Source organism: Eptatretus burgeri, chromosome 12 (genome assembly GCF_056783735.1).
Source record: "Eptatretus burgeri isolate ZD-2024b chromosome 12, Ebu_testis_v1, whole genome shotgun sequence".
Lineage (NCBI taxonomy): Eukaryota > Metazoa > Chordata > Myxini > Myxiniformes > Myxinidae > Eptatretus > Eptatretus burgeri.
This window is the reverse complement of record NC_140972.1, coordinates 21,619,591-21,646,254: the sequence shown is the minus strand read 5'-3', so window position 1 is coordinate 21,646,254 and position 26,664 is coordinate 21,619,591. Positions and strand designations below refer to the sequence as shown.

Genomic DNA, 26,664 nt, shown 5'->3' with positions numbered 1-26,664 from the left:
CTGGCAGGGTCTCCAAGCAGCCTTCAAACTTATAGACTGGTCTCCCATCGCTGCTTTCTCCAACATCAACTCATCCTGGGAATTCTTTCAAAGAAACTTGCTCTCCCTCATGTACAGAATTATCCCATCTTGTCTTCAGTTGTCTTACCCTTCCTCCCACCCTTGGTTTACTGAAGCTTGTGGCGAGGCAATTGTCCTGAAACAACTTGCCTTTGGCTCATGGGAAGAAAACCCAACTGAGGGTAATCTCAGTTCCTCCCATAAAGCTCGGAACGAGTGTGTATCTACCCTCAGGAGAGCCAGAAAACAACATCTTTCTGAACTCTCAAGTCTGAACTCAGTCTGAACCAAACTAATCTCAAGTCTGAACTCTCAAACCTCTCTCCCTCCTCAAAATCCTGGTGGCGTCTAATCAAATCTGTTTCTGGTGTATGTTCCCCCTCCAGCCCCTCCCTTACCTCAAATGGCCGCACTGCTGATACCACACGTGAAAAAGCTGAATGCCTAAACTCGGTGTTTACAGCTAAATCTTGTGTCCAAAACCCATCACTTTCTCTACCCACCTTACCCAGTCGTACCCAACTGTCCCTGGACTCTGTGTCCTTTTCTCCTGACAAGGTGGAGAGCTTGCTGTCAAACCTCGACTCAGATTCTGCAATCGGTCCAGACGGTTGTCCTAAAAACCTGCTCCTCTGCTCTTGTTCACCCTCTCTCTGTTCTATTCACCCTCTCATTTGCTCAAGGTCATCTGCCATCTGCTTGGAAATTGGCAAACATTACTGCTCTGCACAAAAAGGTACAAAAACAGATCCCTGCAACTCCAGACCAATCAGCCTTCTCCCAATCATCAGCAAGGTTATGGAATCCATCATCGCTTCAGACATGAAATCCTTCCTCTTCTCCAATGGCTTGATTTCCGATCATCAATTTGGTTTCAGACCAGGTCACTCGACCCTGGATATGCTGCTTCTGCTATCCCAACAATGGATGGAGGTCCTCAATGCCAGACAGGAAATCCGAGCCGTATCCCTGGACATATCACGTGCTTGTGACACAGTCTGGCACCTTGCCCGACTCACCAAATTCTCTTCCCATGGTATCCAAGGCCATCTCCACTCATGGCTCACAGACTTCCTCTCCTGTCGCAGTCAACGTGTGGCCCTAAATAGAGTTCTCTCATCCCCTCTTCCTGTCCAGGCTGGAGTTCCTCAAGGTAGCGTTCTGGGCCCTGTTCTTTTTCTGGTTTTCATCAATGACCTCTCCGACTCTGGAAAATCCTCTATTTCTCTTTGCTGATGACTCCAGCCTCTGCCGTACCATCGGTCATCCCTCAGAACGGCAAGCAGCAGCTTCTTCGCTCACTGCAGATCTGGATAAAATCACAAACTGGTCCAACACGTGGAACATGTCTTTCAATCCAGAGAAATCTCACACTCTCACTATGTCTCTTTGAAAGGACCGTTTATAACCCCCCCCCCCCACCCCATCCACTTTCTCAACAATCCTCTGGAAGAAGTCTTTTCTTTCAAGCTTCTGGTTCTCACTATCTGCCATGACCTTTCCTGGGAAAGCCACATTTCAAACCTCGCCTCAAAAGCCAGTCGCCGACTGGGAATCCTCCGTCGTGCAAAGTCCTTCCTCAGCCCACCTGAGCTCCTGACCACTTACAAAGCTTTCGTCCGTAGCCTGAAGGAGTACTGCTCTCCCCTCTGGGCTGGTGCTCCTGCCTCCCACCTTTCTCAGCTTCACGCTGTAGAAACCAGGGCATTTAAGATCATCGGCATCTCCCGCAATGAAGCTGAGTCTTTGGGCCTCTCACTCAATCACCGCAGGTTGGTCGGTGGTCTTTCTGTCTTCTACCGTCTCCTCTCCAGCCTCGTCCCCCCTGCTCTCTCTGCGATTTGTCCCCATCATATTTCCGCAGGGCACTCAAGGTTCGCCAACAACCCCTTTCTAGTAAAACTACCAAAATCACGAATCACTGCTCAACTTCACTCTTTCATTCATCTTTTTTCCAGCCTTTGGAATAAACTCCCTCACTCTATTCATTCCCATTCTTCCCTCCAGGCTTTCAAAACAGCTGTTCACCACCACCTCTTATCATCCCCCATCCAAATCCTCGATCTTTTCTACCCCCGTTAATCCACCCCAAACCCACCTCCTTCAAATTCCCTGCTTTCCTTCCTGAAAGTCCCTGTAATGTCCATCTTCTATTCCCCATGTTCCCCGTCCCATCCCTCTCCCTTCCACAGATCTCCTAATGTCTCTGTTCCCCACTGTTTTGTCCTTCCCACTCCCTCCCCTCTTGTCTCATTCCCCCCCCCCCTTGCTGTGCGTTGTGTGTTAGATCTTATACGAGCCTCGACAAGGTATGCAAAAAAAAAGAAAAACAAACAGCAGTGAGGCGTTTTGAATGAAAAGCAGTCGGAAGGTTTTAGCTTCATGCAGGCAATTTCATGGCTTTTTTGTTTTTGCCTACACAGAGCTGTCAGTTGGCTATACAACACCCAAATAAAGATATGTGTCAGAAAAACGTGTTGCATCCTTGGAACATGTTCGCCCATAGGGTGGGTACTCTGCTCGTAAATAATAATAATAAAAAGAAAACGTTGGCATTTCTCAGACTATGACGAGTAATGTCATTCTGAAAACATTAATAAGTCGGCTGACCGATTCAGGTTTTAAATTAGCCTCGACAACTCGGGCAGCGCGGTACTCATGAATCAAAACACAAAAGAGATTTGATTGAGAAGATGAAGACTTCCAAAGCTAATGCTGCACTTTGACAGCAAATGTGCAGATGTAATTCAAAATATTTCTGGAAAAGATTTGGCAAGGTGTGCTGGACAGGGAGTATGAAATGGGCTTGCTTACAAACAAGACCTAGGGTGAAGTTGATGGTGTGCTATTGCAAATCCCCACACTTCCCACCGAAAGCAAAGTTGAAAGATGGCAAAAGGTTTCACCAGGAACGACCCAATGTCTAATTTTGAGTTGAATTTTTTCCCCGTTTTGACCCTCATTACCCTAAATCCGCATCCACTGTGGCATGAACCGGGGGTCAAATCCCCCCAAAAAATTGTTACATGTTTCACGCATCCCCCAATATTCATTGCGTATACAAAGTTTCACTTAAAAATGTGCCTGTAATTGCTTCCAGGGAGTGGGGCCAAAAGTGATGCTGCTCTTGCATCTTCTTGCCATGTGGCGATCATAACTACCGAGTCTGTGAATTTCTGCCCAATTTAATTAGCCCATCGCCCGCACAGGGGGGAGACGGGGTTTTGCAATCACTTGTGCGTGTCTGACTGTGCATCTGTCTGGGCCGCAACTTTTATTTTTACCATTTGAGCTTTTGTCATCAAATTTTCAACAAAGCTTTATAATGCGAATATGGACAAGACAAATCAAGAATTTGGTCAAAAGGTCAAAGGTCAGCATGACAAAAAAAAAATCATCAATTGTCATCCAATTGACCTGAAATTTTAATTATTATTTGAGCTGTTATCAAATTTTCAACAAAGCTTTATTATTAGAATATGGAGAAGACAAATTAATAATATGGTGAAAGGTTAAAAGTTCAAAGGTCAGCATCGCATAAAATCATCAATTTTCATGCAAATGACCTGAAATTTTAATTATCAATTTATTTATTTTTTGTGTACCTTGTCGAGGCTCCTATGAGAGCTAACACACAACGCACAGCAAGGGGGGGGGGGCATGAGACAAGAGGGGCATGAGACAAGGATTGGGAAGGACAAAATGGGGAACAGAGACATTAGATCTGTGGAACGGAGAGGGATGTGGCAGGGAACACGGGGTACACGAGATGGACATTACAGGGACTTTCAGGAAGGAAAGCAGGGAATTTGAAGGTGGGTTGGGGTGGATTAATGGGGGTAGAAAAGATTTAGGATTTGGATGGGGGACGATAAGAGGTGGTGGTGAACAGCTGTTTTGAAGGCCTGGAGGGCCATTTTTTTGAATTGAGCTTTTGTAATCAAATATTTAATTAAGCTTTATTGTGGTAATATGGAGAAGACAAATTAAGAATTTGGTCAAAAGGTCAAGAGGTTAAAGGTACCGTTTAACATATGGAAGAAGAAGTCTGGGTTCAAAGTGGATGGGCTTTGCATTTTCAGAAGCTTTCCAGTTTCATCTGCATTGCAAATTACCAATGAATGTCCACTCTTCCTCTACAGTAGATAATTATCCCATCAAACACCCACATACTCAATCAAGCTGAAATTACTGTACAATTCACCAATTGTTATGGTTCACTTGTTTGTCCGTCTGTCTCTGTCTGTCTACAAACATCAATTTATAGACCGAGGAACAACCTGATTTTTAATTGAATGTTATATTTGGAAACATGAATCGGAAAACGATCCTGGAGTTTAACAGTATTTTATCTCTAAATTCATCCAGATTGAGCATGCGAAGAGAGCAGTGAGATAATTTTTTTTTTTACTCTGTCTTACTGTCTGGTAGTCAAATTGCAAATCATCCCAACCAGGAAACTTTTTTTTTCAGGACGTCATAAAGGACACAACCAAGAGGCACGAAAAACTAATATAACGTGTGAAATAAGGTGGTGGATAAAACACTGCATCGAGAGCGGTAAACTTCCGGATTTACGACCTTTGAAGTCTTTATTTTATTTCAATTGAATTATATACTTGAACGCTGCAGAACACAAATCGCTTGTTTGCCGCTTTCAAAACCCTTCCGTTCAGCAGTAGTTGGACATGTTAAACAAGGTGGTGTGTGGAACTACATCAGCGGCACTAAACTCGTGGAATTATTTTATACGACCTTTAAAATCATTATTTTATTTCAATTGAATTATATACTTGAACGCTGCAGAACACAAATCGCTTTGTTTTCCGCTTTCAAAACCCTTCCGTTTAGCAGTAGTTGGACATGTTAAACAAGGTGGTGTGTGGGACTACATCAGCGGCACTAAACTCGTGGAATTTTTTATACGACCTTTAAAATCATTATTTTATTTCAATTGCAAATGGTGCAAATGATGTTTATTTTATACGTCCTGTACATCGAGTGCAAGGCATTTGTAGAAGGCTGGTAGGAGAGCCTAGAGGTACGTACACTCACCCCTGAGCTTGTCTAGCCTGGGTTTGAATACTGACTCAGCTATAAACAGTCACCGTGTTTGTTTTTTTTTAATTCAGGGCTATTCCACCAATATATGCGTTATCTTGGAAAAGGATGTCAAGCCGGAGGACTGTCCTACCAATGCCAGTTGTTGGTGGATGTCAAAGATCCTCGGGTGTTTTTCACAAAGAGGTGGCGAGTTATCGCCAGCACCATGAACAAATTACAAATCCCTGCACCTTCAGTCAAAAATCTTGTTGTTGAGTGGAGATCCATCCAGGATTGTGTACGGCCTAGAAATCATTTATTGACTTGCTGTTAATACCTCAAAGCTCTGTGAACGGTACGGGCCTCCATCATTATCAAATACTCTTGCAAACTCTTGCAAAGGTGAAGTCCAAAATCTTCACCATTTTCAACTGCTTCCAGTGAAGACTATTTCCAAGATTTCTGGACAAGAACCCACTTTGCTTCTAGGTTTCTATTCTTGTCCATCTCATAATAATTTTCTATTGTTGCCTTTTGTGACGATGTTAACTGGACAATGCTATTTTGGTGAATGCTTTGTGTATCCATCTTTAAAAGTGGTTTATTAGCCCCCTCTGGTGAATCAATGCATACAACTCAGCTTTTCTTGCGAAGAAGCGTCTTTGTGTGCACGTGGAGGGAATAAAAAGGGATCCATCAAGGTTTAACCACGATACTCCGCCCAGCCCTTTACTCCCTGAGGCAACAGTGAATCTGTCTGACCATTCACTGTTCCCTTCAGCACAAGGAAGTTCTGTCTCGGGTATATAAGCCCCTCTTTATGACCACAATTATTCAACAAAGGAGATCAGTGTTTTTTGTTTTTTTTACAGATTCCAATTTTTATATTCTTCATACAGTCTTGCAGGATGTTGCATGATACATATAATACATATCTGCCATTTGTTCAAAAAGCAAATGCGATCTATAAATGCAAAAAAAAAGAGAGGAGATTGGGTGAAGAGGAACAACGGCCGACAGCCAGACGTCACAGCGCAGCACATCCGGGCAATCGAAGTGTATGGTGCACAGCACATAATCTGAGAATTGTATCATATTTTTAGTAACAAAAGAAGATGCTCACAAAAAGAGTATTCCATAAACAATGAAGAGACAAACAAGCTAATCAAGACAAAACTCGACACAGTAGATTACAGGAACACACAATCGGGCTTCCACAGAAAGTGCTGCAGCAAAACAAAGAGGAGAAAAATTAAAGAATTAAAAAAAAATTTAACCTAATTGATACATCTGATGGGTATCATGTTTAGGACATGAAATTTGATTGACAGAAAAGCAAAGGCAATGAACTTGGAGATTATTGTCTGGAACAAAGGGATAACTTGGCAGTTTGACACAATCGAAGGTTTGTAAGTGGACAGACAGTCTGAGAATGGAACTACTGTATTACGAAAGCTTCAACAATCCACTTGATTGATTGAGCTAATTAACGTTATACATTTCCAATTTCCTGAATGCCGTTATGAAATCTAATATAGATATTTAGGTTTGGATCATCGTGAATGGTCAATTTGTGATTTTTTTTTTTTAATTTAGGTTTGGATCATTGTAATTGGTTAATTTTTTTTTAATTTTTTTCATTTAATTAACCTTGGATCATCATAAATGGTCAATTTATGCTGATTTGTTTTTTTGGTTTAGAATTCTAATTGTTTAATCGATATAAATTGCACATGCACGATGTACATGCATGCATACAATTCATCACGTTCCACTTTGTTCAATTCCCACTGGAATGTCTGCTGGCTATCTTGCTCGACCACACCCCACAGCAAATGAAAGACAAGTAATTAAAAGACTGCATTTAGCTGGGAATGCAAACGAGATGGAGGTAATGATAACGACGGAGAGGATTATCAACTCTCTGCTCTTTGATGTTTTATTTTTATTCTTCTCCTCTGCTCTTGTTGCATCAACAAACAGGTTCCTTTTTAGAATACCCTTCTCCAAACAAGAGTTGGCTCTGCTGAATTAACAGACTAAATAAATAACAAGCTACAAAACATCCTGACCTACTAATGTAAGCATTAAAGAATCCAGATAATTTAGGGCGAGTCAAAAGTCTGGAAACGAAAACATAGGGAGGAGAGCATAAAAAAACACAAACAAAAACAAAAACAAAAACAAACTTTCTGATATTTCCAGAATTTTGACTTGCCCTGTATATACCTAATAAAATGGGTCAGATATTCCTGAAATCCAAACTAAAACTGAGTGCAGGAGCAAGCATGCAACCAAACAACAAACCCACAGCATACCGGAACATCTTGTCGAGGTTTGAGCAAGAAACGTGTGTAACTGCTACACTGATTCTGCACCCTATAAACGTTCTCAAAGTCCGCAAGAACACGGAAAGAGAGCAATCCCTTCTCTTGCTTCTCCTCAATGAGGACGTAGGTTGAAGGATCACTTTGCCACAAAGGTGTCATCTTAAACTTGGCTTTGCGCAGGATCTGTAAATACAACAAAATAACATCAGAAAGGAGTAATTTTTTGTTTGGATTAAAGCACAAGTTAAAACGAGAAGGGCACTCAGTAGAGCGCATAACTCCACCATTCAATGCCCGATCCACGAGAACATTTCGGGCACACTACGTTTGTGAAATATCATGCTATATAGTACTATATTGTTTTTGGCTCGATCTCTCAATGGTGAAGAATCACTTTAAAAATTCAATAATTCTCGTATCCAGATCCTTATCAAAATTGAATCAATTCGTCCTTGTCACACGCTCAACGTGTCCACCGAGTTTCGTTTGAATCCGGACACAACTTTTTTGAGATATGGTGCGATATCTCATTTTTGGCCGTCTCTCTCAATGGTGAATATATAATCAGTTAAAAAAAATTCTCGTCGTTAGATCCAGATCCGGATCTTCACCAAAATTTAATCGTCACACACTGAACCTGTCCACAAAATTTCATCCAGATCCGTCCACAACTTTATGAGATATCCTGCACACAAACAAACAAACAAACAAACAAACAAGCAGACAGACAGAAAGGGGTGAAAACATCACATCCTTCACCTTCGGTGGCGGAGGAAAAAATGGAAAAGAAAAAGATAAAACAAAAGTCGAAGACACATGATTCACCTGACGTATGACATCCTGTGCAGTGCTTGCTCTGCTCGTTCGCAACTTCGTGCTTGGCTGCTCTGGCAAGATATCGTACACAGTCACCAAGAACTCTTCGTTGTCATCAAGCTCTCCACTGGAATCCACACCAGCAAGACCCAGTTTTCCCATCCTCTGCTCAAATGCACACGAGGAAGAAAGTACAATATGCGAATGAATCGAGCACATCATCACCAACACAATGGAGTATGAAGTGAAAATCAAACAGGTTAAAAGGCACAGGGGAACATATTTAAACAGGTCATCCGACTTAAGGAAAAAGATAGGAATACATATCGAATCACGCATGATAAACTTGGTGTCCTCGCATGAGAAATGAAGAAATGAATCAAGATTTTTCTTCCTCCGTCAACCACCATCCGACACAGTCACCACTGCGTCTCTCTCGGTGGCAGTAATGGAGAGCAAGTAAATTGCTTCAGCAATAAGCTAATTAATTCACATGTACAAGCAAGATAAAAGTGTATCACGATACTCTTGCTCGTTTCCACATTGTTAGTTCCTGTTTTTTGGCAATTGTTAACCTCCGCCATCTTCGAAGATGGATGGAGGTTACTGTTTTCACCCCTTTTTGTTTGTTTGTTTGTTTGTTTGTGAACAGTATTACGGAAAAACTCCCCGACGGATTTCGACGAAACTTGGTGGGGGAGTTAAGTATAGTCCAAGGATCATGCCATTAAATTTTGGACTTGGTCCCCCCCCCCCCCCCAAAAAAAAATTAAGAGAATTTTTTTTTTTTTTTTTGCATTTCTACATGTTTGAAGTGATTTCCAACCTCCCCCCAAAAAATTGTTACCCCCCCAAAAAAAACAAAAATTTTTTTTGCATTTCTACAAATTTTAAGTGGTTTCCAACCCCCCTCCAAAAAAAAGTTGTTAGAGAAAAAAAAATTTTTGCAACTTTTTTTCAACAAAATTTCGATTTCTTTTTTTGCATTTCTACATGTTTTAAGTGATTTCCAACCCCCCCCCCAACCCCCCAAAAAAATGTTGGAGAAAAGAACTATAACTCTGTCAGCACTGTTGACATCATATTTAATGAATAAGATATCAGGTTCACTTGAGTGACCCAGCAGTATTGGCGGCGGAGGTTTTGCACTCTCCTGAGTCCTCCCCTCTCTAGTTTGCAATTTGTTTTGTAAAAAGATGGAAAAACAAACATTGTTGTTCTTCAGTTGTGTCGAAACAGGCATTCAACAGAGCATATTGTTACTCATTTCTCAAAGGACATAGATAGTTTTCATGAAGCTGGAGAGGAGTCACACCGATTGCATACGAACACACACACACACACACACACACACACACACACACACACACACACACACACACACACACACACACACACACACACACACACACACACAACTTCTCCGACTCTCACTTCCCACGTTTTAAGCAAACGTCACAAATAAACACACCGAATAGCAAGAGCATAAGAAACAGTTGGCACGGTGAAGAATTGCCTACTTGTCAAACATTGTCATCTCAGGTCCTCTGTGTTGTAAGCCCGAGGGTCCTTCCATTACCCATCGTTCACTTTGATATTAAAGATGGATGCTCTCCGGTCTTGTGTGACTTGATAGTCGTACAATCGACGACGGGAGGCCTACTAATTGTTATTCTTTCTTTCTTCCCATGTGACATTCCAAATTATAGCTGTAATTGGAATTGGCTGGGAGAGGTGAGAATTCCGTTGCATTTTGCGTCAAGCTTAGGTTTGCATCTGTGTTGTCACAAGTTATTCTGTTCTTGCTGAATAAAGCATATGCTGTACGAGTACAAACAAATCAAGCCCGCCTCTTTGACACTCCATTCAGCTTATCTCAATTTATTCAGCAAGAATTTCATTAATGGATAAGTTCTTACACCGTGAATGGTTTGAGGCAAACCCAAACTCGAGCAATGCTGCACAGAAATGGAACCATTGATTGGTACAAGATATTCCACGACCTCTTGAGAGCAATCGAGCGGCACGCACCAGAGAAGTTAACTATTCTGATAAACTATGTTGCTCCAAGTGTGTACGAGTGCATAGCCGACTGTGAAGACATACGAAACATGTATGTAAGACTGAAGAATGAAGTCTACGCACAGCACCTATCGGCAAGTCACCGACAGCAACCGGGCGAAACTCTTGATGAGTACCTGCAGGCATTGAAGCATTTGAGTGAAGACTGTAATGACAAGGTTGTGACTGCTGAGAAATACGAGGAGGAGTCCATCACGGATGTCTTCATAAGTGGATTGCAGTCTCATGTCATTTGTCAACGACTCATCGAGATTAAAATGTTTGATCTCCTGAGAGCTTTTGACCGGGCTTGGGCTCTTGATCAAGCTCAAAGGAATTCCTAGTCGTACACGGTACCTGTACCACCCCTGAACGTGGTCACAACTTCTTCGGTAGATAGACCAACAGCCGAAGCTGAAACAGGGACTCGGCAACCTACTCATACAGACATCTCTCAAGTAGTAGCTGCTGCTGGAAAGCAACAGAAGTGCTTTTTATGTGGGAACTTTTGACACCCTCGACGAGTCTGTCCCACTTCGGATGCTGTGTGAAATAAGTGCCAGAAAACAGGACATTTTGCCAAGGTTCGTTGGTCGACTAGACTGGGCTGTAGGTCGAATGGGCTGCAGCCAAGCTCCACACTCAAACTCGAGCTACGATGTCCGCTGGATGAGTAGAAAACCTATCGAAAGCAACAGTTAACGTGCTTGTGAAAGGTAACCAGTGCAGAGCACTTTTGGACACTGGGAGCTCGGATGGTTTTATGTGCCAGAGGCTGGTTAATGCGTACAACCTTTGTGTACACCCTGAGTCAAGTGGAGTGTCAATGGCATCTACATTGTTGTCAACTACAATGACTGGTCATTGTTTAGTGAACCTCGAGCTTATGGGCAGGAAATACTGTTCTGTTCGACTTTCCATCTTACCTGATCTTTGTAGTGATGTAATCCTCGGCCAGGATTTCATGAAACATCACGAGTGGGGGATTGTGCAGTTTGGGGGAGACAAGCCACTGTTCCCTGTCTGTGCGATAGGTACACCCTCTCCATACCTCACCTCCACCACCACTCTTCACCAATCTCACTCCTATTTACAAGTCCATTGCTGGTAGGTCAAGAAAGTATCGTGCACCAGACAGGCGTTTAATGGAGTTAGAAATAAGAAGGCTGCTCAAAGAGGGCATCATCGAGCCCAGCACCTTGTCCTGGAAAGTTCAAGTTTAAGTTACAATGAATGAGTGACAAAAAAGGTCGATGGTGATTGATTAATTATTCACAGACATTGAGCCACTTCACGCAACTCGATGCCATTGAGAGCCACATGTTGGCTATGAGAGGAGATGATATCAGTTACCCAAGAGTGGAGTTGGCCTTGGATGCCATAGGCAGAGTTAGGAGAGCAAGGAAGAATGCCAGAGTGTATTGAAAGCTCGAGATATGTCGAGAGAGACGGACCTAATCTCGTGTCTGACATCGAGAACCTCCATCCATTATTGGAAGAGCAGAAGCAGCATTTCCAAGTTCGAGTGACTAGGTCTGATTCTGTATTAATAGTCTGAGATCAGGCCATTGGAAAAAAAACAGGAAGGAATTGATGCCAACAGAGATGATGGATTCAATGACCTTGATTGGAAGTAAGCTGATAGGTCTCTGTTAAGTAAATCAGTTTTTGCACCTTGTTTATGTAATGTGGTGATGTTGCCCAGCTTTCAAGCAGCAGTAAGAACAGCTTGGGCAAATGATAGCGTGAAAAAAGCAGAAAGAGGATGTGCAAGAGCAGCAGAGCAGGTTTTCAGGACACGTGGGCTGATGCCATCTGGACAGGTTACAGAATCTGAGCCGAGGTTTGACAGCAAACTCTCCACCTTGTCAGGAGAAAAGGACACAGAGTCCAGGAACAGCTGGGTGCGTCTGGGTAAGGTGGGAACACAAAGCGATGGGTTTGGTACACAAGATTTAGAAGCAAACACGGAATGTTTTCTGCCTTGAGGTCGGTGAGATGTTTTCTGCCTCTCCTTAGAGTGTATATAATATGCACTTGTTGTGGACTTTTTGGGATTATCTGAGGTTGCCAAACTTCATGGTTGGAGTGGTGGAAAGGATGATTTCGGAAATGAAGAAAGAAAGCACTGTGAAGGTGATGGCTGATGGGGCACGGTTTTTTTCACTCTTCGGGAGTTAAACTGAAAAGGGAAGAAGCAGTTTGTGAGAAAGACATTTGAAAATGACAGTACATGAAAATTAGATATTATAAAAAATTGTCATTTAAAAGATTTGTACAGATGGCTATAAAAAGGGAGGAGGAAGAAATGGGGAGATGATGAAAGAAATCATTTTTGACTGAACCACGTAAAGGGATGATATCAGAAGGAGTGGAAATTAAGGATTTTTCATTATTCGTTTGTGGTCGCAAAGAGAAGGAAGAGAGAACGACGGAAAGGTTTTGAGAAAGAGAGAAAAAAAAAAAACAGTCAAATGAAAGGAGGATGAGGAAAGAATTTTTAACAAAAAGAAAGTTTAACATGGAGTGAATGGATGAGAAAGCAGGCCTGCTGAACACGTGGAAGGCTTATAACCAGCCAAGGTAGATCAAACAAGAGTGAGAATTGCTTTGTAATACATGTCCCCTACCGATGTGATATTTTGTAAGTCCAAAAAGGGCATAACTGAAAAGTTGACGAAATGCCCTGAAACTTGAACTTTTTCTTTAACATATCATAATAAGGTCATATGTACCAAGTTTCAGTTGAATATGTTGAAGGGAATGGGAAAAAAGTGTCTGAAAAAGCACAGGTGGGATGGACGGACGGAGAGCAAACCTATAGTCCCCTCCGGTGAAACTGCTGGGAGACTAATTTTTGGTACAGAGATCAGGCATGCAAAGACATGGCGATGAGCATGCAATATGAATAAGAAAGGAAACAACAAGTAGAGTGACATTCAAACTACACCACCCCCATGCCAAATAAATAAATAACAAATCCTCCAGCGTACGACATAGCCAGAGCGCCTTTGGCGCCCAGCGATACGATCGTGCAGCACATGGAGACAGAATTGAGAGGAAGCAGTGTGTAATAATTGATTGACCAATTGCATAAGTAAAATAAATAAATAATAATCATAAAATGATTAATTTCTTAATCAATTGGCTAATAGCATACCAAACCCACCAATGTTTAATCCGAATGTGTAACTTTTTGAAAATCAAGTAATTAATTGGGAAATTAAATAATTAATTGATTAATCAATAAATCAAATAATACCCTTTACAGCCAAATCACTCGGTCATGGTCGTGTCCAAATATCAAATTCTGAGCTCAAAAGGTACCCGAGATATTTCCCAGATGAGAAAGAAAATAAAGTAATGAATAAATCGATAATAATTAAGCAATTAATCAATTAATTTATTCATCCAAAAAAAAATGCCCTTTTTGCCAAAGCACGTCTTCACTTTTTCCCCCAAAATTTCAGCTTCCCAGATCAAAGGATGGCTGAGATGTCGCCCGGACAAACAAACCAACAAAGAAACAAATGAAATTGCTCGTTGAGCAAGGAATTGCCGGAATAACTTTGTCATATCTCCATGATGTCTGAAAAAACAAAAACCTGGAAATCAATTTGGTTCTTACAAGTCGATAGTGCTACTGTTTAATGAGTTATCGCACTTAGTTTGGTCATGATCATAACTTGGAAGTCAATCGGACTTGAAACGGTGTTTTTATCGCAATTTGAAAGTTTTGACCCGACCCCCCTGACATTCGACCCCCGACCGCTAAGAAGGGTGTTGGTGTGACATCCCAATGAGACATATGGTTGGATGCAGTATTGGAAGATGCACATTTTGGATTTGGTTTGAAGTCGATCCGACCATTTTAGCGGACGTTATTGCGAAAATAAGAATTTCGGTTTTTCGGTGACTTTGACCTTGACCTTTGACCTAGATTCACCAAAAACGACAAGTGTCTAAGTTGGACCATGGCCGACGTCTGAACCCAGTTTGGTCATGATCGCTGAAACGTTGTGGCTGCTACGGGGTAAACAAACACACAAACAAACACACACACACAGAATGACAACACACACAACCGACCAACATAACTGCCGAAATCCAAAGGATTCCGGAAATCAGTAAACAAACGGATTAAAAACTGAATACTCCTTTCCTTCGGCACGCAGCGATGACGTCATGCATGGCCTGGATATGGAACTGGGAAGGAATGGTGTACAACAAACAGAGTGTAGGGAACAATCGATGGCAACAAAGACAAATCCAGAACAGATTTTCGGTTCAAGTATTGAAAAAACAAAACGTATTCAACATCTACACCAGTTTACCGTCTTTCCCTTGGAATAAAATAAAGCTCATGCAACATACAACAGCCAAAATATATTTCTAGTTCCTTGAAACGCTTAAAAAAAAAGGTTTCCAATCGTTTTCCCTGGACTCCATATTTGTTTTCCGATGAAGACTTTACCTCTATGACAAGCCTGCCAACATGGCCATTCCTCGAGGTCCATCGTGCAAGAATTGGGAAAATAGGCTCTTTCAAGCCAAGCAATCGCCGGGTCCCCGACTGAGCGCATTCATCCTTTTTTCTTCTCAGGGGCAAGAGGTCCTCCACAAGTCGCCAATCTCCTTCATCGGTGTTAAGGTGGGGCGTCGTGATGGAAATCTGTACATTAAAGGGTAACGCAGGTATGATGAATACTTCTGCCACAAAAATTGAGTGATGTTCTGTGCACATAACTTCGGAACTAGCTTGTGGCTTTATGTGCTTAAAAATATTTTTTTAGCCAGTTGAAAGCCCATATTGTTGATGAAAGTGTGCATTAGTAAGCATGGCAACATGTTTTTTTTTTCTTGGAAAATTTTTTAAAAACCTGAACTAAAGACGTGCAAAGTTTTAGTAAATAAATAATACGAGTTCCCTTACAAAGAACTTTCAACGCAGGAGGCCACTAGCCCTATACAGCTTGAGCAACGCTTACCAACCTACGGTTATGCGTGCATGCACTTTTCTTTCTAAATGCCGAGCATCAAACAAGAAAGCTGCACATACCATTTTAAAAGTCATGCCAAACATCAAACAAGGAAGCAGCATACATGTCTGTGGTTTGTCAAACCACAGGTTTAAAAGTCTGTGGTTTGACTCAGCCAAGGTTCGATCAGCTGACCTCCCAGACTCAAACCATTAAGCCACCAAGTCTGGTAATTGTATAATATCATTTTTCATGATGTTTATGCATACGAGGAGTCCAATCAAGTAAACTTGTGCAATCAATCAATTAATGAATTCTGCCATTATTCAAACTTGAAGTATCAATTCATTATCGTCTCTGCATCATTTTGAGAGACGAGCTATTCGAGGTCGGACGAATGGCTAACCTTCTCCAGCAGGTGACCCACTGTAATGTTTTCTGGTACAGAGAATACCGAGAAGGTGTTGCTTCCAGGAACCCCGTGCACCGTCACGTTACGTTTGGCTGGTGAAACCTGCTTCGGGAGGATACACAAAGAAAAGTGTAGAGTAACGATGTTGTTCGAGTAAAATTCATATTTTAACGTCAAACTTTACAATTAACAGAGAGCTATTATAAGTAACTGACAATTATATGGATCCATGCTTGAACCCAAAAATGATTCTTCTCTCAAATACAACAAATGCCATAAGTCTGCATTGGTAAGATTGGTGAAGTTATCGATCTGCAGTTACAATTTTTTTCAATTTTACAACTTTTACTTCCTGAGAGTTTCTTCTCTTTCCATCCTGTCCACCCCATGTGTCCTTTCCTACCCCCCCCCAATTCCAACCCACGTCTCTCTCCATCTCATCCTTTAACTTTGCTGTTGGCATCCCCCCCCCCCACTCCTCTCAACTTTTCCTTTTGTCCTATTACGTCCTGTTCTGTTCAGTGTACTTGCTCTTCCACAAGCCTTGATGGTACACAAAAATAGAAATCATGAATGACAACACTTTGGCAGTTGATAGAGCATAAAACTCCTGTACTCACTCTCAGTCTCCCTCACATCGCTTATTTGTCCAAGTCTCCCTCTATTTTATCCCCCAACACCACAGTTGGCATACCACCCCCCCCCACCCCCTCTTTCTCCTATTACGTCCTGATCCATTCTATGTTCAAGCTCATCCATGAGCCTCGACTTTGTATCAAAAAAAAAAAACATCTCCAGAGTTTATCAGCAAATAGAATGTATTTTCCTCATTGCATGCTGATACGAGTCATCTGGTTGATGCACAGATTGAAAATGGGAGAAAGCAGAGCATTGATGAAGTAGGATCACAAAGAATCTGGAATCGAGCTGCCCCGTCAATAATTCGGTACAGAGAGCCCAGGTTGGAGACAAATGGAAGGTATCAGGAATTGAGAAAGGCAACTCAAAAGGTGGAGGGATGAGCTCGACAAGCAATGGGCAACAGGAAATTGGAATGAGAAGACCAGGGACCGGAACATACAGTGTGGCCATGTTAAGGCGATCTTCAAGCAGCGGACCGACAATGACGATGACGATGACATTGCCGACAATGAAAGAGAGTTTGTGTTCATCGATTCTTGATACTCATGGTAAGCGAAGTGATTCGGCAAAGGATATTTTTCAACAACAGAATTATCATTTCTACTACATTCATACCCCGGTTTACGTCACCCATTTTTTGTGTCATTTCGCAAATACGTCATCACGTTATTATACCACTTCTCGATATTTGTTGTCTCAACTCACACTTAAGTCGTTTTAAAAGCCATACCTTTTATTCCAGAGCGTTTTCAGACCTTACAAGACCGATAAAGACGCCAGAAAACATCACTGAACTACCACATTTGGAGATCGCAAAATCGCTGAAAGAACTTCTCGACTTTGCTTCGCACATCAGGAAATGTACTGTCCTGTAAATTAGCTAAAAGGCATTGTAAAAGTGTTACCTTAGTTGTAAAAATGGATGTTATTCGTTGAATGCGTGCTGCTTTTAATGGATTGCCGGGTTCGTAAGTTTTCCTCCAATCGATAAGTATGCCCACATTCATTGTAAGAGGAGGAAGACAACGACGTACCACCACCTTCGACCACTCCCGAAAGAGACTTGTTTTTATTTAAATATGCCTGCAATTGTATTTTATTTATTTCTGTGCATTTGTCTTGGAATATAACTGTCATTATTCAAAAAAGGGGAATATCATAGCTGAAAGCAGAATATAATCTCTGAAATGGCGAGGTGAGGAACGCAATTCCCCTTATTCCATGAATTATGAGAAAAACTCCTTTGATTTTAATTTCGATATTCGTCGCACTTTGAAGGAATGCATCCCCGACGCAAACTGGGGTCTTACAGTATCTCATCTATCTATAATTCCAGCAATCTCTGTTTGTCTGTCTGTATGTCTGTCTGCGACCGCTGTTTCTCGACAACCACTGGTCCGATGTAATTGAAAATTGCCAGGTATATTGCTGGGGCCCTGAGTATGTGCCTTTTCAAGGTTTGATATTGTTACGGCTGTGGAAATTCGCAGAACACCATAAAGGTCCTTAGTTCAGTTATGCCAATAAGTCCGTGTTCAGTAAGATTTCCCCACCGTTGTTTCATGGAAATTATCCGTGTGGACAGGGCTGTGATCTTTGAGTTAGCCGTTTTTCTTTACTATTGTTACTTTGGACCAACCACGCCATCAACCACAACAACCACGATTACCACAACCACCTTCTCGTCAACCGCCAAACATCCCCACAGACAACGAACAGCCGCCTTCACAACAACCACCTTAACCACCACCGCCCAACCACACCACCCCTCACTACCACCACGAACACCAGCCACACCACCCTCCCGGCCACCACAAAAACGCCAACCACACCACCACCGAATTTCCACCTCAGCATGGTTGCCAGAGGCCTGGCCTTCATCGAGGGAAAGCAGGTGATCCCCATTTCCCCCTCCCCACCAACGAATGGCATCTTCGCTGACAAATGCGGTGGATTTCACCCTGCAAGGGAAAAGGGTGAAAACCCAAGCAATCAAGCAGGCAACGGTGCGAGCGTCCCCGATTTTTGGCGGGAAAACGCTTCCTTCTGGAAGTTTCCCGCGTGTTCTGGAAGGAAGGGTGGGAGTTGAGAAGGGGCGGGGCGTGGGTATAAAAAGGAGGAACGCGAGCGTAGAAAAGAAGAGTGGGAGAGTCGTCACCAGGAACGCGAGCGCTGAGGAGAATCGCTCGCGCTCTGTCTCTGTCTCTGTCTCTGTCTCTGTCTCTGTCTCTGTCTCTGTCTCTGTCTCTGTCTCTGTCTCTGTCTCTGTCTCTGTCTCTGTCTCTGTCTCTCGGTTGCTGAGGACTGTGAGCGAGGTGGCGCTCCGGACCGAGGGCTCTCTGGGTCAGTCGTGACGAGAAGGGGAGAATCGAGGTCGGAAGATAGGCGTGAACAGAGAGAACCGTGAGGGTGGTACGAGCACGAGGTCGGGCGAAGGAGGACGGAGCCCCAAGAAATCACCACACGGTCACGTTCTCTTTCTTTCTTTTCTGGGTTTTTGTGTGTGTGTTGTGGCGCCAGTCCGTCAAGTAAAACCTGTTTAAGTAATTGTACATAATAAATAGACAACGGTTGGAGTTCTTCTTGTCATGCTTTTATTGATTGCATTGCTTTTCTTTGCCTTGCATGCCTGCATACGTGCTATAGTAATAAATGTCCTTGTGTGAATGTTAACCCGTTCGTCGTGTTCTCTTTCCTCATTGAACCGCCGTATTGCTCTCGGAATAATAGCGGGCTTTTTAATAGCCGATAAAATAATTGGGTCCAGCGAGGTCTCGCGATAATACACCGCTCGGTTATCCCAGAACGGAACGAACCGCTTAAGCGGTTCGTGTCCAAGTAGACCTCGCTGAGGTACGGTCTCTCGGTAGTCTGCCCACGCGAATACTTAGGTATATCGATAATTCGGCGATTGACCCTGTCGCGCGCGGGTAGAGTGTTGACTAGGCCGTGGTGTGCGCTTGGAGCACACCCGTGACTGGTTTTCGACGTTGTTCCGGAAAGTCGCGACTGAATTGTCCGTTCGGTGGGCGTACGGCCGCGATTCGATTTAAAAGCGGTCATTCGCACGCTGGGCGGGCGGCAGATTCGTAACAATATTAATCGGACAAGTGCTTCCCAAGTTATGGCCATTTATTTACCAAACCAATGACAGGACACGGTGCTATGACGTCACAATTGACGTCACAATTCTTCTTTTTTCTTTTTTTTGCACGTACGGCCACGCACGTACGGGCACGTACTTGTTCCTTCAGATTCTGTTATGAGCTGGCCACAAGTAAAAACTCCTCAATATGAAGTACATTACATCCGTGTTTACATATGCTGCAAAGTACGTTCCGTTCCGTATCTGTGCTTCGCACACACAGAACCTCGTGGTTTGGAAATTACCTTTAACCTTTAAAGGAACACATTCGAAACAGGACTTTAATAACAATGATTGTGAACCATATATATCCTCCATTCCACCACACCCTATCCCTAACCACACACATTGAATATTTAAGAGCCCACACGTTTCGTCGGCAAAACAAAACATGGAAACATTTGTCCCAATATTTCTAGCCGTAAGCTTGCCCCTTTATGCACAGGGGGTGAGTTTTGTTTGGCAAGAGGCATAGTTAAAGTGCCGTAGTTGGGGAGTCAGGGCTCACTCTGCTTGCGGCCACAACTTTTACACAACAAAGTGATCTGATATGACTGGGTTGCCAAAGTTAAATAGATGAGTGACAGCGGGTTGTGAATGAGGTTTAAATCGATGAGGGAAAGCATTACAGTTGGGATGTAGGAGGAAAACAAAATGTATTTAAAGAAAGACTCACTGCAGATGCAACATTTCTGAAGTCCATTGGGAACTCTTCAGTGCGTTGACTAAGAATCAGAAGGCTGGAGATAGCGAGGGGTTCATTCCGTGAGTTCCGTAACCTCAAATGTCTGTAACCTAACAAAAGAGTTCAAGAAATTGGAGAAAATTGGGCTTAACAACAAGAAACAATCCTCATCACAATGTGCTCCTGAGATAAAGGAATGAGATCTTGAAATTTAAAAATACTTTTAAAACGATCAATAAATAGAACAATGCACTTTATTTGACAAACCTATGATGAACGCCTCAAGGCCTAAATATGTGAACGTAGTTTACCTGTTAGTGTTCCCACCGGAACGTACCGTTCATTATGCAGGGAACGCAGGTTCAAATCCCATACACAACGTTTGCTTGTCCATTGTCTGCCTACTAATGTACTTACAAGTTGTGTAAATGTACACATGATGTACAATAATATCTTTGTCCTGAGTGTGATATACACAAGCGCACCTCACTCACCAGCCTTCCTGTATTTAACATAATCATCCAATTCAAAATGAAAGTGTCCTGCATCCCATTTCACATCTTCTAAGGATGTCATTTGTCCCATATGCCTTGTGTTGGCTTCATGGTGAGGGTGGTGAGCTTGGGATCCGAGGATCCTGAGTTCAAATCCCCCATCAGCTGTTGAATTAATACCAGGTGGGGTTGACTTTGCCTGTCATCCCTCCGAGGTTGGCAAAATGGGTGCCAGCTTGCTGGTGTCCTATGTCGGAGTGGCGACCCATCCAGGATTGTGTCCAATCACCAAGGAGATTGCTTAGGCAGCACCAACACTCTGCACAGAGTATGGTCCCGATGGATGGATGGATTTGTCCCATATTCTCAGTATTTTGGCTTGATTATTTCAGTCGTGGAGTCAATTACCATGGCCAGCAATATTTGCGCAACAAAAACTTCAGAAATTTGATCGACAGATAAAGTGACAGATCGACAGGTGCTTCTAACAAACCTGAGAGCCCAATCTCATCAGAGAGTTACTATACGCACCCATACAATCAGCACTAGAGCCTGATGGCACGTAATCATTGTTGGTGTACAGTGCTGGTGTGGTATATAATGTACAGTGGTGCTACCTGTAGCTATGCTCGCACACATGTACTTGAGGCTTATGTAGCAGCAATCCTACATGCAATGAGCCTGGGGGAGTAACTGCTGAAATCAATCTATCCGGGTTCTTCCCAACATCTTTCTTCATTGTTCCTCTCTTCTCTCTCTTTATTCATTCTAATTCTTGCTTTTTCTTTTCTTTTATCTCTTTTACTCTTTACTTCTCGTTCTCTATCTATTTGTCTTTCAATGTTTCGCAAGATTGACATCAGATCCTGTGCTTTTAATTCAAAAAAGACAGAACTTGAATGTTAAAATGGCTTTAAAAATATATCAAACTCAAAAGTTTATGTGCCTTCTAAAAGTAAATATAATCTTTTTCTTTAACGGCCACGATTATTCGCATGTTCTTGTGGGGTTGGCCGGGGGAAAGCTTGGCCCAAGTCCTTCAGGAACCGGCTGACCAGGCCTGATGTTCGACTGAAGTCAGGGCAAGAATTTTGAATTTATTCAGGGTGCTGGAGATATATCACCTACTCTTCACGAAGAACACGTTGTCTTTCTGTCTTCTACCGTCTTCTCTCCGGCCTCGCCTCCCCCCCCCCCGCTGCTCTGTCTGCGATCTGTCCCCACCACATTTCTACAGGCCGCTCAAGGTCCGCCAACAACACCCTTCTGGTAAAACTACCAACATCACGGATCACTGCTCACCTTTACTCTTTCATTCCCCTTTTTCCCCGCCTTTGGAATAAACTCCCTCAATCTATTCAATCCCATTCATCCATCCAGGCTTTCAAAACAGCTGTTCACCACCACCTCTTATTATCCCCCATCCAAATCCTTGACCTTTTCTACCCCCGTTAATCCAGCCAAGCCCACCTCGTTCAAATTAACTGTTTTCCTTCCTGAAAGTCCCTGTAATGTCCATCTTGTATACCCCATGTTCCCTGCCCCCATCCCTCTCCCTTCCACAGATCTCCTAATGTCTCTGTTCCCCACTGTTTTTTCCGTCCCACTCCCTCCCCTCTTGTCTCATGCCCCCCCTTGCTGTGCGTTGTGTGTTAGCTCTCACACGAGCCTCGACAAGGTACACAAAGAAAAAAAAAAAACATCGTGGGATCTTTAACGTCTACCAACTGTCGGCAGATGGGACACCCAGTTAAATGTCCATCCGACGGATGGTGCACACATTGATAAATCATTCTGCCTGTGAAACAGCCGGATCATAGTTTATAGCTGGGTCAGGCTTCAAACCGATGGTAGACAGATTCTAGGCGAGTGTGCTTACCTCTTGGAGTCTTGGCCATCGTACCAGCTAACAATTAAATACAACATTAAACTAACTTGGTTTAAAAATCTACCGTACATATGAAGTCCTATATTTCTATTCACTGTCTTTGGAATGTTTTCCAAACATAGGCAGCTCTGAGAACTCATAAAGTTAACTTGAGGAAACTGCATACAAGTGCATGTTACATCTTTTGCCTAAGCACCTTCATCGACTCGACTCTGCAGTAAAATCTCTATGCCGTTTGCAGTACACACGATGTTACGTAGAGCTAACTTGTATATTAAACTTGGTGCTTTCACGCACTGCGGCACTTACAGTATGTAGACGTGATGGATTATGATCACAGATAGAAATTCAGTTTTCGTCTTGGTTTTTTGGGGGGAACCCTGACATGGTGTCGTCACATTCACACCAGGCACAAGATAAAATGCCAACGTTTAGTTTTCTCTCCCCTCTCCTTGGAACCAACAGACATTTACATTGTGTTATTCAGTGTTATTTTTAAACAAATGACATTGCCAGGTACGCATTTGCAAAAGTGCATAGAAAGAACGTGTTCACAACTTGTTGACGCATTTGTTTACATTACATCATCATTCAGGTGAATCCCATGGTAAAGACAATAAGGAACTAAAAAGGTACTCGGTAGAGCGTATAACTCTGCTAGGCTGAACAGTTTATGTTTTGAATCCCACTGAGAGAGAGAGGGAGGGGGAGAGACATAGAGAGGTGGTGAAGAGACAAAGGGATGGAGAGAGACACAGGAATTGGGGTTGGGGGAGACAGAGGGAGAGGGGGGAGACAGAAGGAGGGGGAGGAAGAGTCAGACGTAGGGGAAGAGATCTATGTGCTTGTACAGGAAGTACGTAGCCTGTGCATACACAGTGTGATCTTACCATTCTTTCTAAGCAATCTCAGGCATATTGAAACCCTTAAAACCTCAGCTTCATCCCTTTTGACCCCAGCCTGAATGTCCCTCCATTTTCCCATGAGAACTGGTCACCCTGACACGCATGCACACACTCCACCACAATCCTTAAATCATCAAATTTCTTACAAATCGCTGATATCTGCAGAATCCCGAGAGAAAAGGCAGTCCAGAGTCCAGTTATTTAGAACGTTTTAGGTTTCCGGCAGCAGCAGCTTCCCAGGAAGCTTGGTATCACTGAAAGCTTAAGCAATAATGGCATGCTTTGTAGTTTTACCAGACTTGGTGCCATAATGGTTATAGCGTTCGTTCCGAGTCTGGGAGGTTGGTGGTTCGAACCGCGACCGAGTCATACGAAAGACTTAAAAATGGTATGTGCTTCTTCCCTGGTTGATTCTCAGCATTTCAAAAGGATAGGGCATGACCAAACAACCATAAGTTGGCAAAAGTTGTGCAGGCTTCGATGGGCCCAATGACATCCTCTTGCGTTGAAGTTCCTTGTAAAGCAACTTATTTAATTTAATAAGTCATTATTATCCAAAATGTCACAATTCAAATGAAATATTAAACCAGTTGTTAAGTCTGCTCGTCTTGCTGGTGGATGTTTAAAAATAAATAAATAAATAAAACAGTTATTTTACCAGGTAAGCCTTCATGGTTAAAACCCAATTTATTGCATTGTACTACATAGTTGCTAATCTCTCACTCAGTATATTTTACAGGCACTACTTAACCAAGCTTGAGCAATCTTTACTCTTAGAAGAGGCATTCGGCAATACTCAAGTATAAACGATACGTTTTATCCAGGAACAGTTGATGAAGGTATGCTAACTGCTGTGGAAAGCAAAACAAAGCTGAATTTTCAGGCGTTTGCCCCTTGAGCATCAGAACAAAATGTCTCTGAGTTGCATAATTTGCACAAGGCCTTCATGATGCAACACTTAGGCCTAAGTCACATTTGCTCTACGGTGAGGATACGGCGGCCGTCCGCCCTCTGAATTGACAGAAACGTGCGGCGACCGCAGAGTTTCTGTGGTGGCCTCAGGGTGGCCCTACGCCGTTTGGCCATCTTTTACAGGCCGTAAGGTCGCCGTGGAATTATAACTTTTTTCATTTCTACGTTCGCTGTAGCAATTCGACAAGTCGAAAAAAAAAAACTGGTAAAAAATAAATAAATAAATTAACCCACTCGTTACCGTCCGTCTGGCCGCACGTTCGCCTTAGGGCCCCCTGCGGTCGCCTTGCGGGCACCTTGAAGCGACCTTGCGTCTGCCTTGAAAATTCTATGGCCGCCGCAGGGCCCCCTTAAGGTCACCGTGCGACATCAAATCAAAGACCGTACGGCAGCCCCACGTTTTCGGTCTCCACAATTTCAAAGACCTAGGCCTAAGTCACATTTGCTCTACAGCGAGGATACGACGGCCGTACGCCCTCTGAATTGACAGAAACGTGCGGCGGCCGCAGAGTTTCTGAGGTGGCCTCAGGGTGGCCCTACGCTGTTTGGCCATCTTTTACAGGCCGTAAGGTTGCCGTGGAATTATAACGTGGAGTTATAACTTTTTTCATGTCTACGTTCGCCGTAGCAATTCGACAAGCCGAAAAAAAAAACTGATAAAAAAAATAAAAAATTAACCCATTCGTTACAGTCCGTCTGGCCACACGTTCACCTTAGGGCCCCCCTGCAGTCCCCCTGCGGTCGCCTTGTGGGCACCTTGCATCTGCCTTGAAAATTCTATGGCCGCCGCAGGAGCGCCTTAAGGTCACCGTGCGACATCAAATCAAAGACCGTACGGCAACCCCACGTTTTCGGTCTCCACAATTTATAAATACGCCGTGCGGCTCCCTGAAAAATAAAAACATGTGACTGCTACATTGTGTGACCATGGAAATACTGCGGCCGCCGTATAATTGCTCGTGGCCGTAGATTTTGGAGACCCCACGGCCGCCATGGCAAATGTGATCTCGGCCTTACGAACCACCACTTTCTTAGACGAAGGGATACTACCTGAAACAACAGGTTTATTTCGCTTCCAACACCAGTTGGCAGACCCTTGTCAATCGTTTGAACTGTCCGCACACACAGAAAGAAACTAACTTCGACAAAAACAACTTTCCATTCTTATCAAGTATACTTTTGAGGGTTGGCAAAGCTTATTGTAATCCTGCTACGATTGAAGAGAGTTCATAAGTCTTGCCTCATGCAAATATTAGAAAGCATAATTCTCACCAGGTTTGAGAGTGTTGAAGGGGATGACACGTTGTGCAGTTATATTGGAAGTTCCATTCTCGATCACAGTGATGCGAAGGAATGTCAGAGCTTCTAAGCACATGGAAAACTCGAATGACTCATTCCATATCGGGTTGAGAGCATTACGCAAAACAGTCTTTGTGTGGTAGTGGCACGACTCAGAAGGTAGTCCCATAAGGTCCAGATCAACACATGGGCTGCCTAATGGGTTGTTGGGGCAAACGTACTGCCCAGACACAATCTGCGCAAACAACATATGGTACATAAGAGGCCTGCATAATGTCACAATGGGCACAGTGCGATGGGAAATAAACTAAATTGTCAACAACACAAAAACAATGCACATCATTTTCTTTCTCTACAGACTAATTTTCATCTGAAATTCAATCTATTCACCCTCGGGCCTCAGGACGTGCAGACCATAAATCAGGTGGTCCATTGAGCATGTCACACTTACATTGGACAGCAGGAAGTGATTTTGCCACAAAAACTTGTCAAAATGAGAATGCCCGTTGTTGCATCCCCATGGATGATCATCAGTTTCTGGAGTAATCTTTATTGCTATCCAACATCATCTTTGAAGTGGATCAAGTTATCAAGCTCCATGTCTCAGTTACACTTAAATACATGTTGAGCAACAACAAATTCATGTTAGAAATTACCCCACGTAGTGTTCAAGTATATAATTCAATAGAAATACAATAGAGAATTAAAGGTGGGAGAAAAAAAAATTAATCTGAGTTTACCGCAGTAGATGCAGTGTCTTGTGCACCACCTTATTTAAAACCCTTTGAACCCTGAGCTCCTTGGACTTTCCGCTCCCCCACCCTGGGCTCCCTCGAGGAAAATCCGGCCACTCGGGTTCAAAGGGTTAACACGTTACATTAGTTCTTGTACACCACCTTATTTAACAACCAGTCTTATACACCACAGTAGTTC

The 26,664-nt window shown here is 43.0% G+C and overlaps 1 protein-coding gene across 2 annotated transcripts in view; it reads right to left on the bottom strand.

Annotated features, from left to right (window-relative positions):
* PLCE1 (phospholipase C epsilon 1) overlaps window positions 1-26,664 on the bottom strand; it is a 184,378-nt gene that overhangs the window by 2,851 nt on the left and 154,863 nt on the right. Inside the window, exons 27-32 of one of the 2 annotated variants that reach the window (XM_085849796.1) lie at window positions 25,705-25,966; window positions 20,165-20,283; window positions 15,696-15,806; window positions 14,785-14,982; window positions 8,259-8,414; window positions 7,422-7,616 (exon numbers count right to left, since the gene is read on the bottom strand). In XM_085849796.1, the coding sequence (XP_085705922.1) occupies window positions 7,422-7,616; window positions 8,259-8,414; window positions 14,785-14,982; window positions 15,696-15,806; window positions 20,165-20,283; window positions 25,705-25,966 (1,041 nt within the window). The remainder of the gene's footprint in view (window positions 1-7,421; window positions 7,617-8,258; window positions 8,415-14,784; window positions 14,983-15,695; window positions 15,807-20,164; window positions 20,284-25,704; window positions 25,967-26,664) is intronic. The other variant, XM_085849797.1, reaches the window with a different exon arrangement.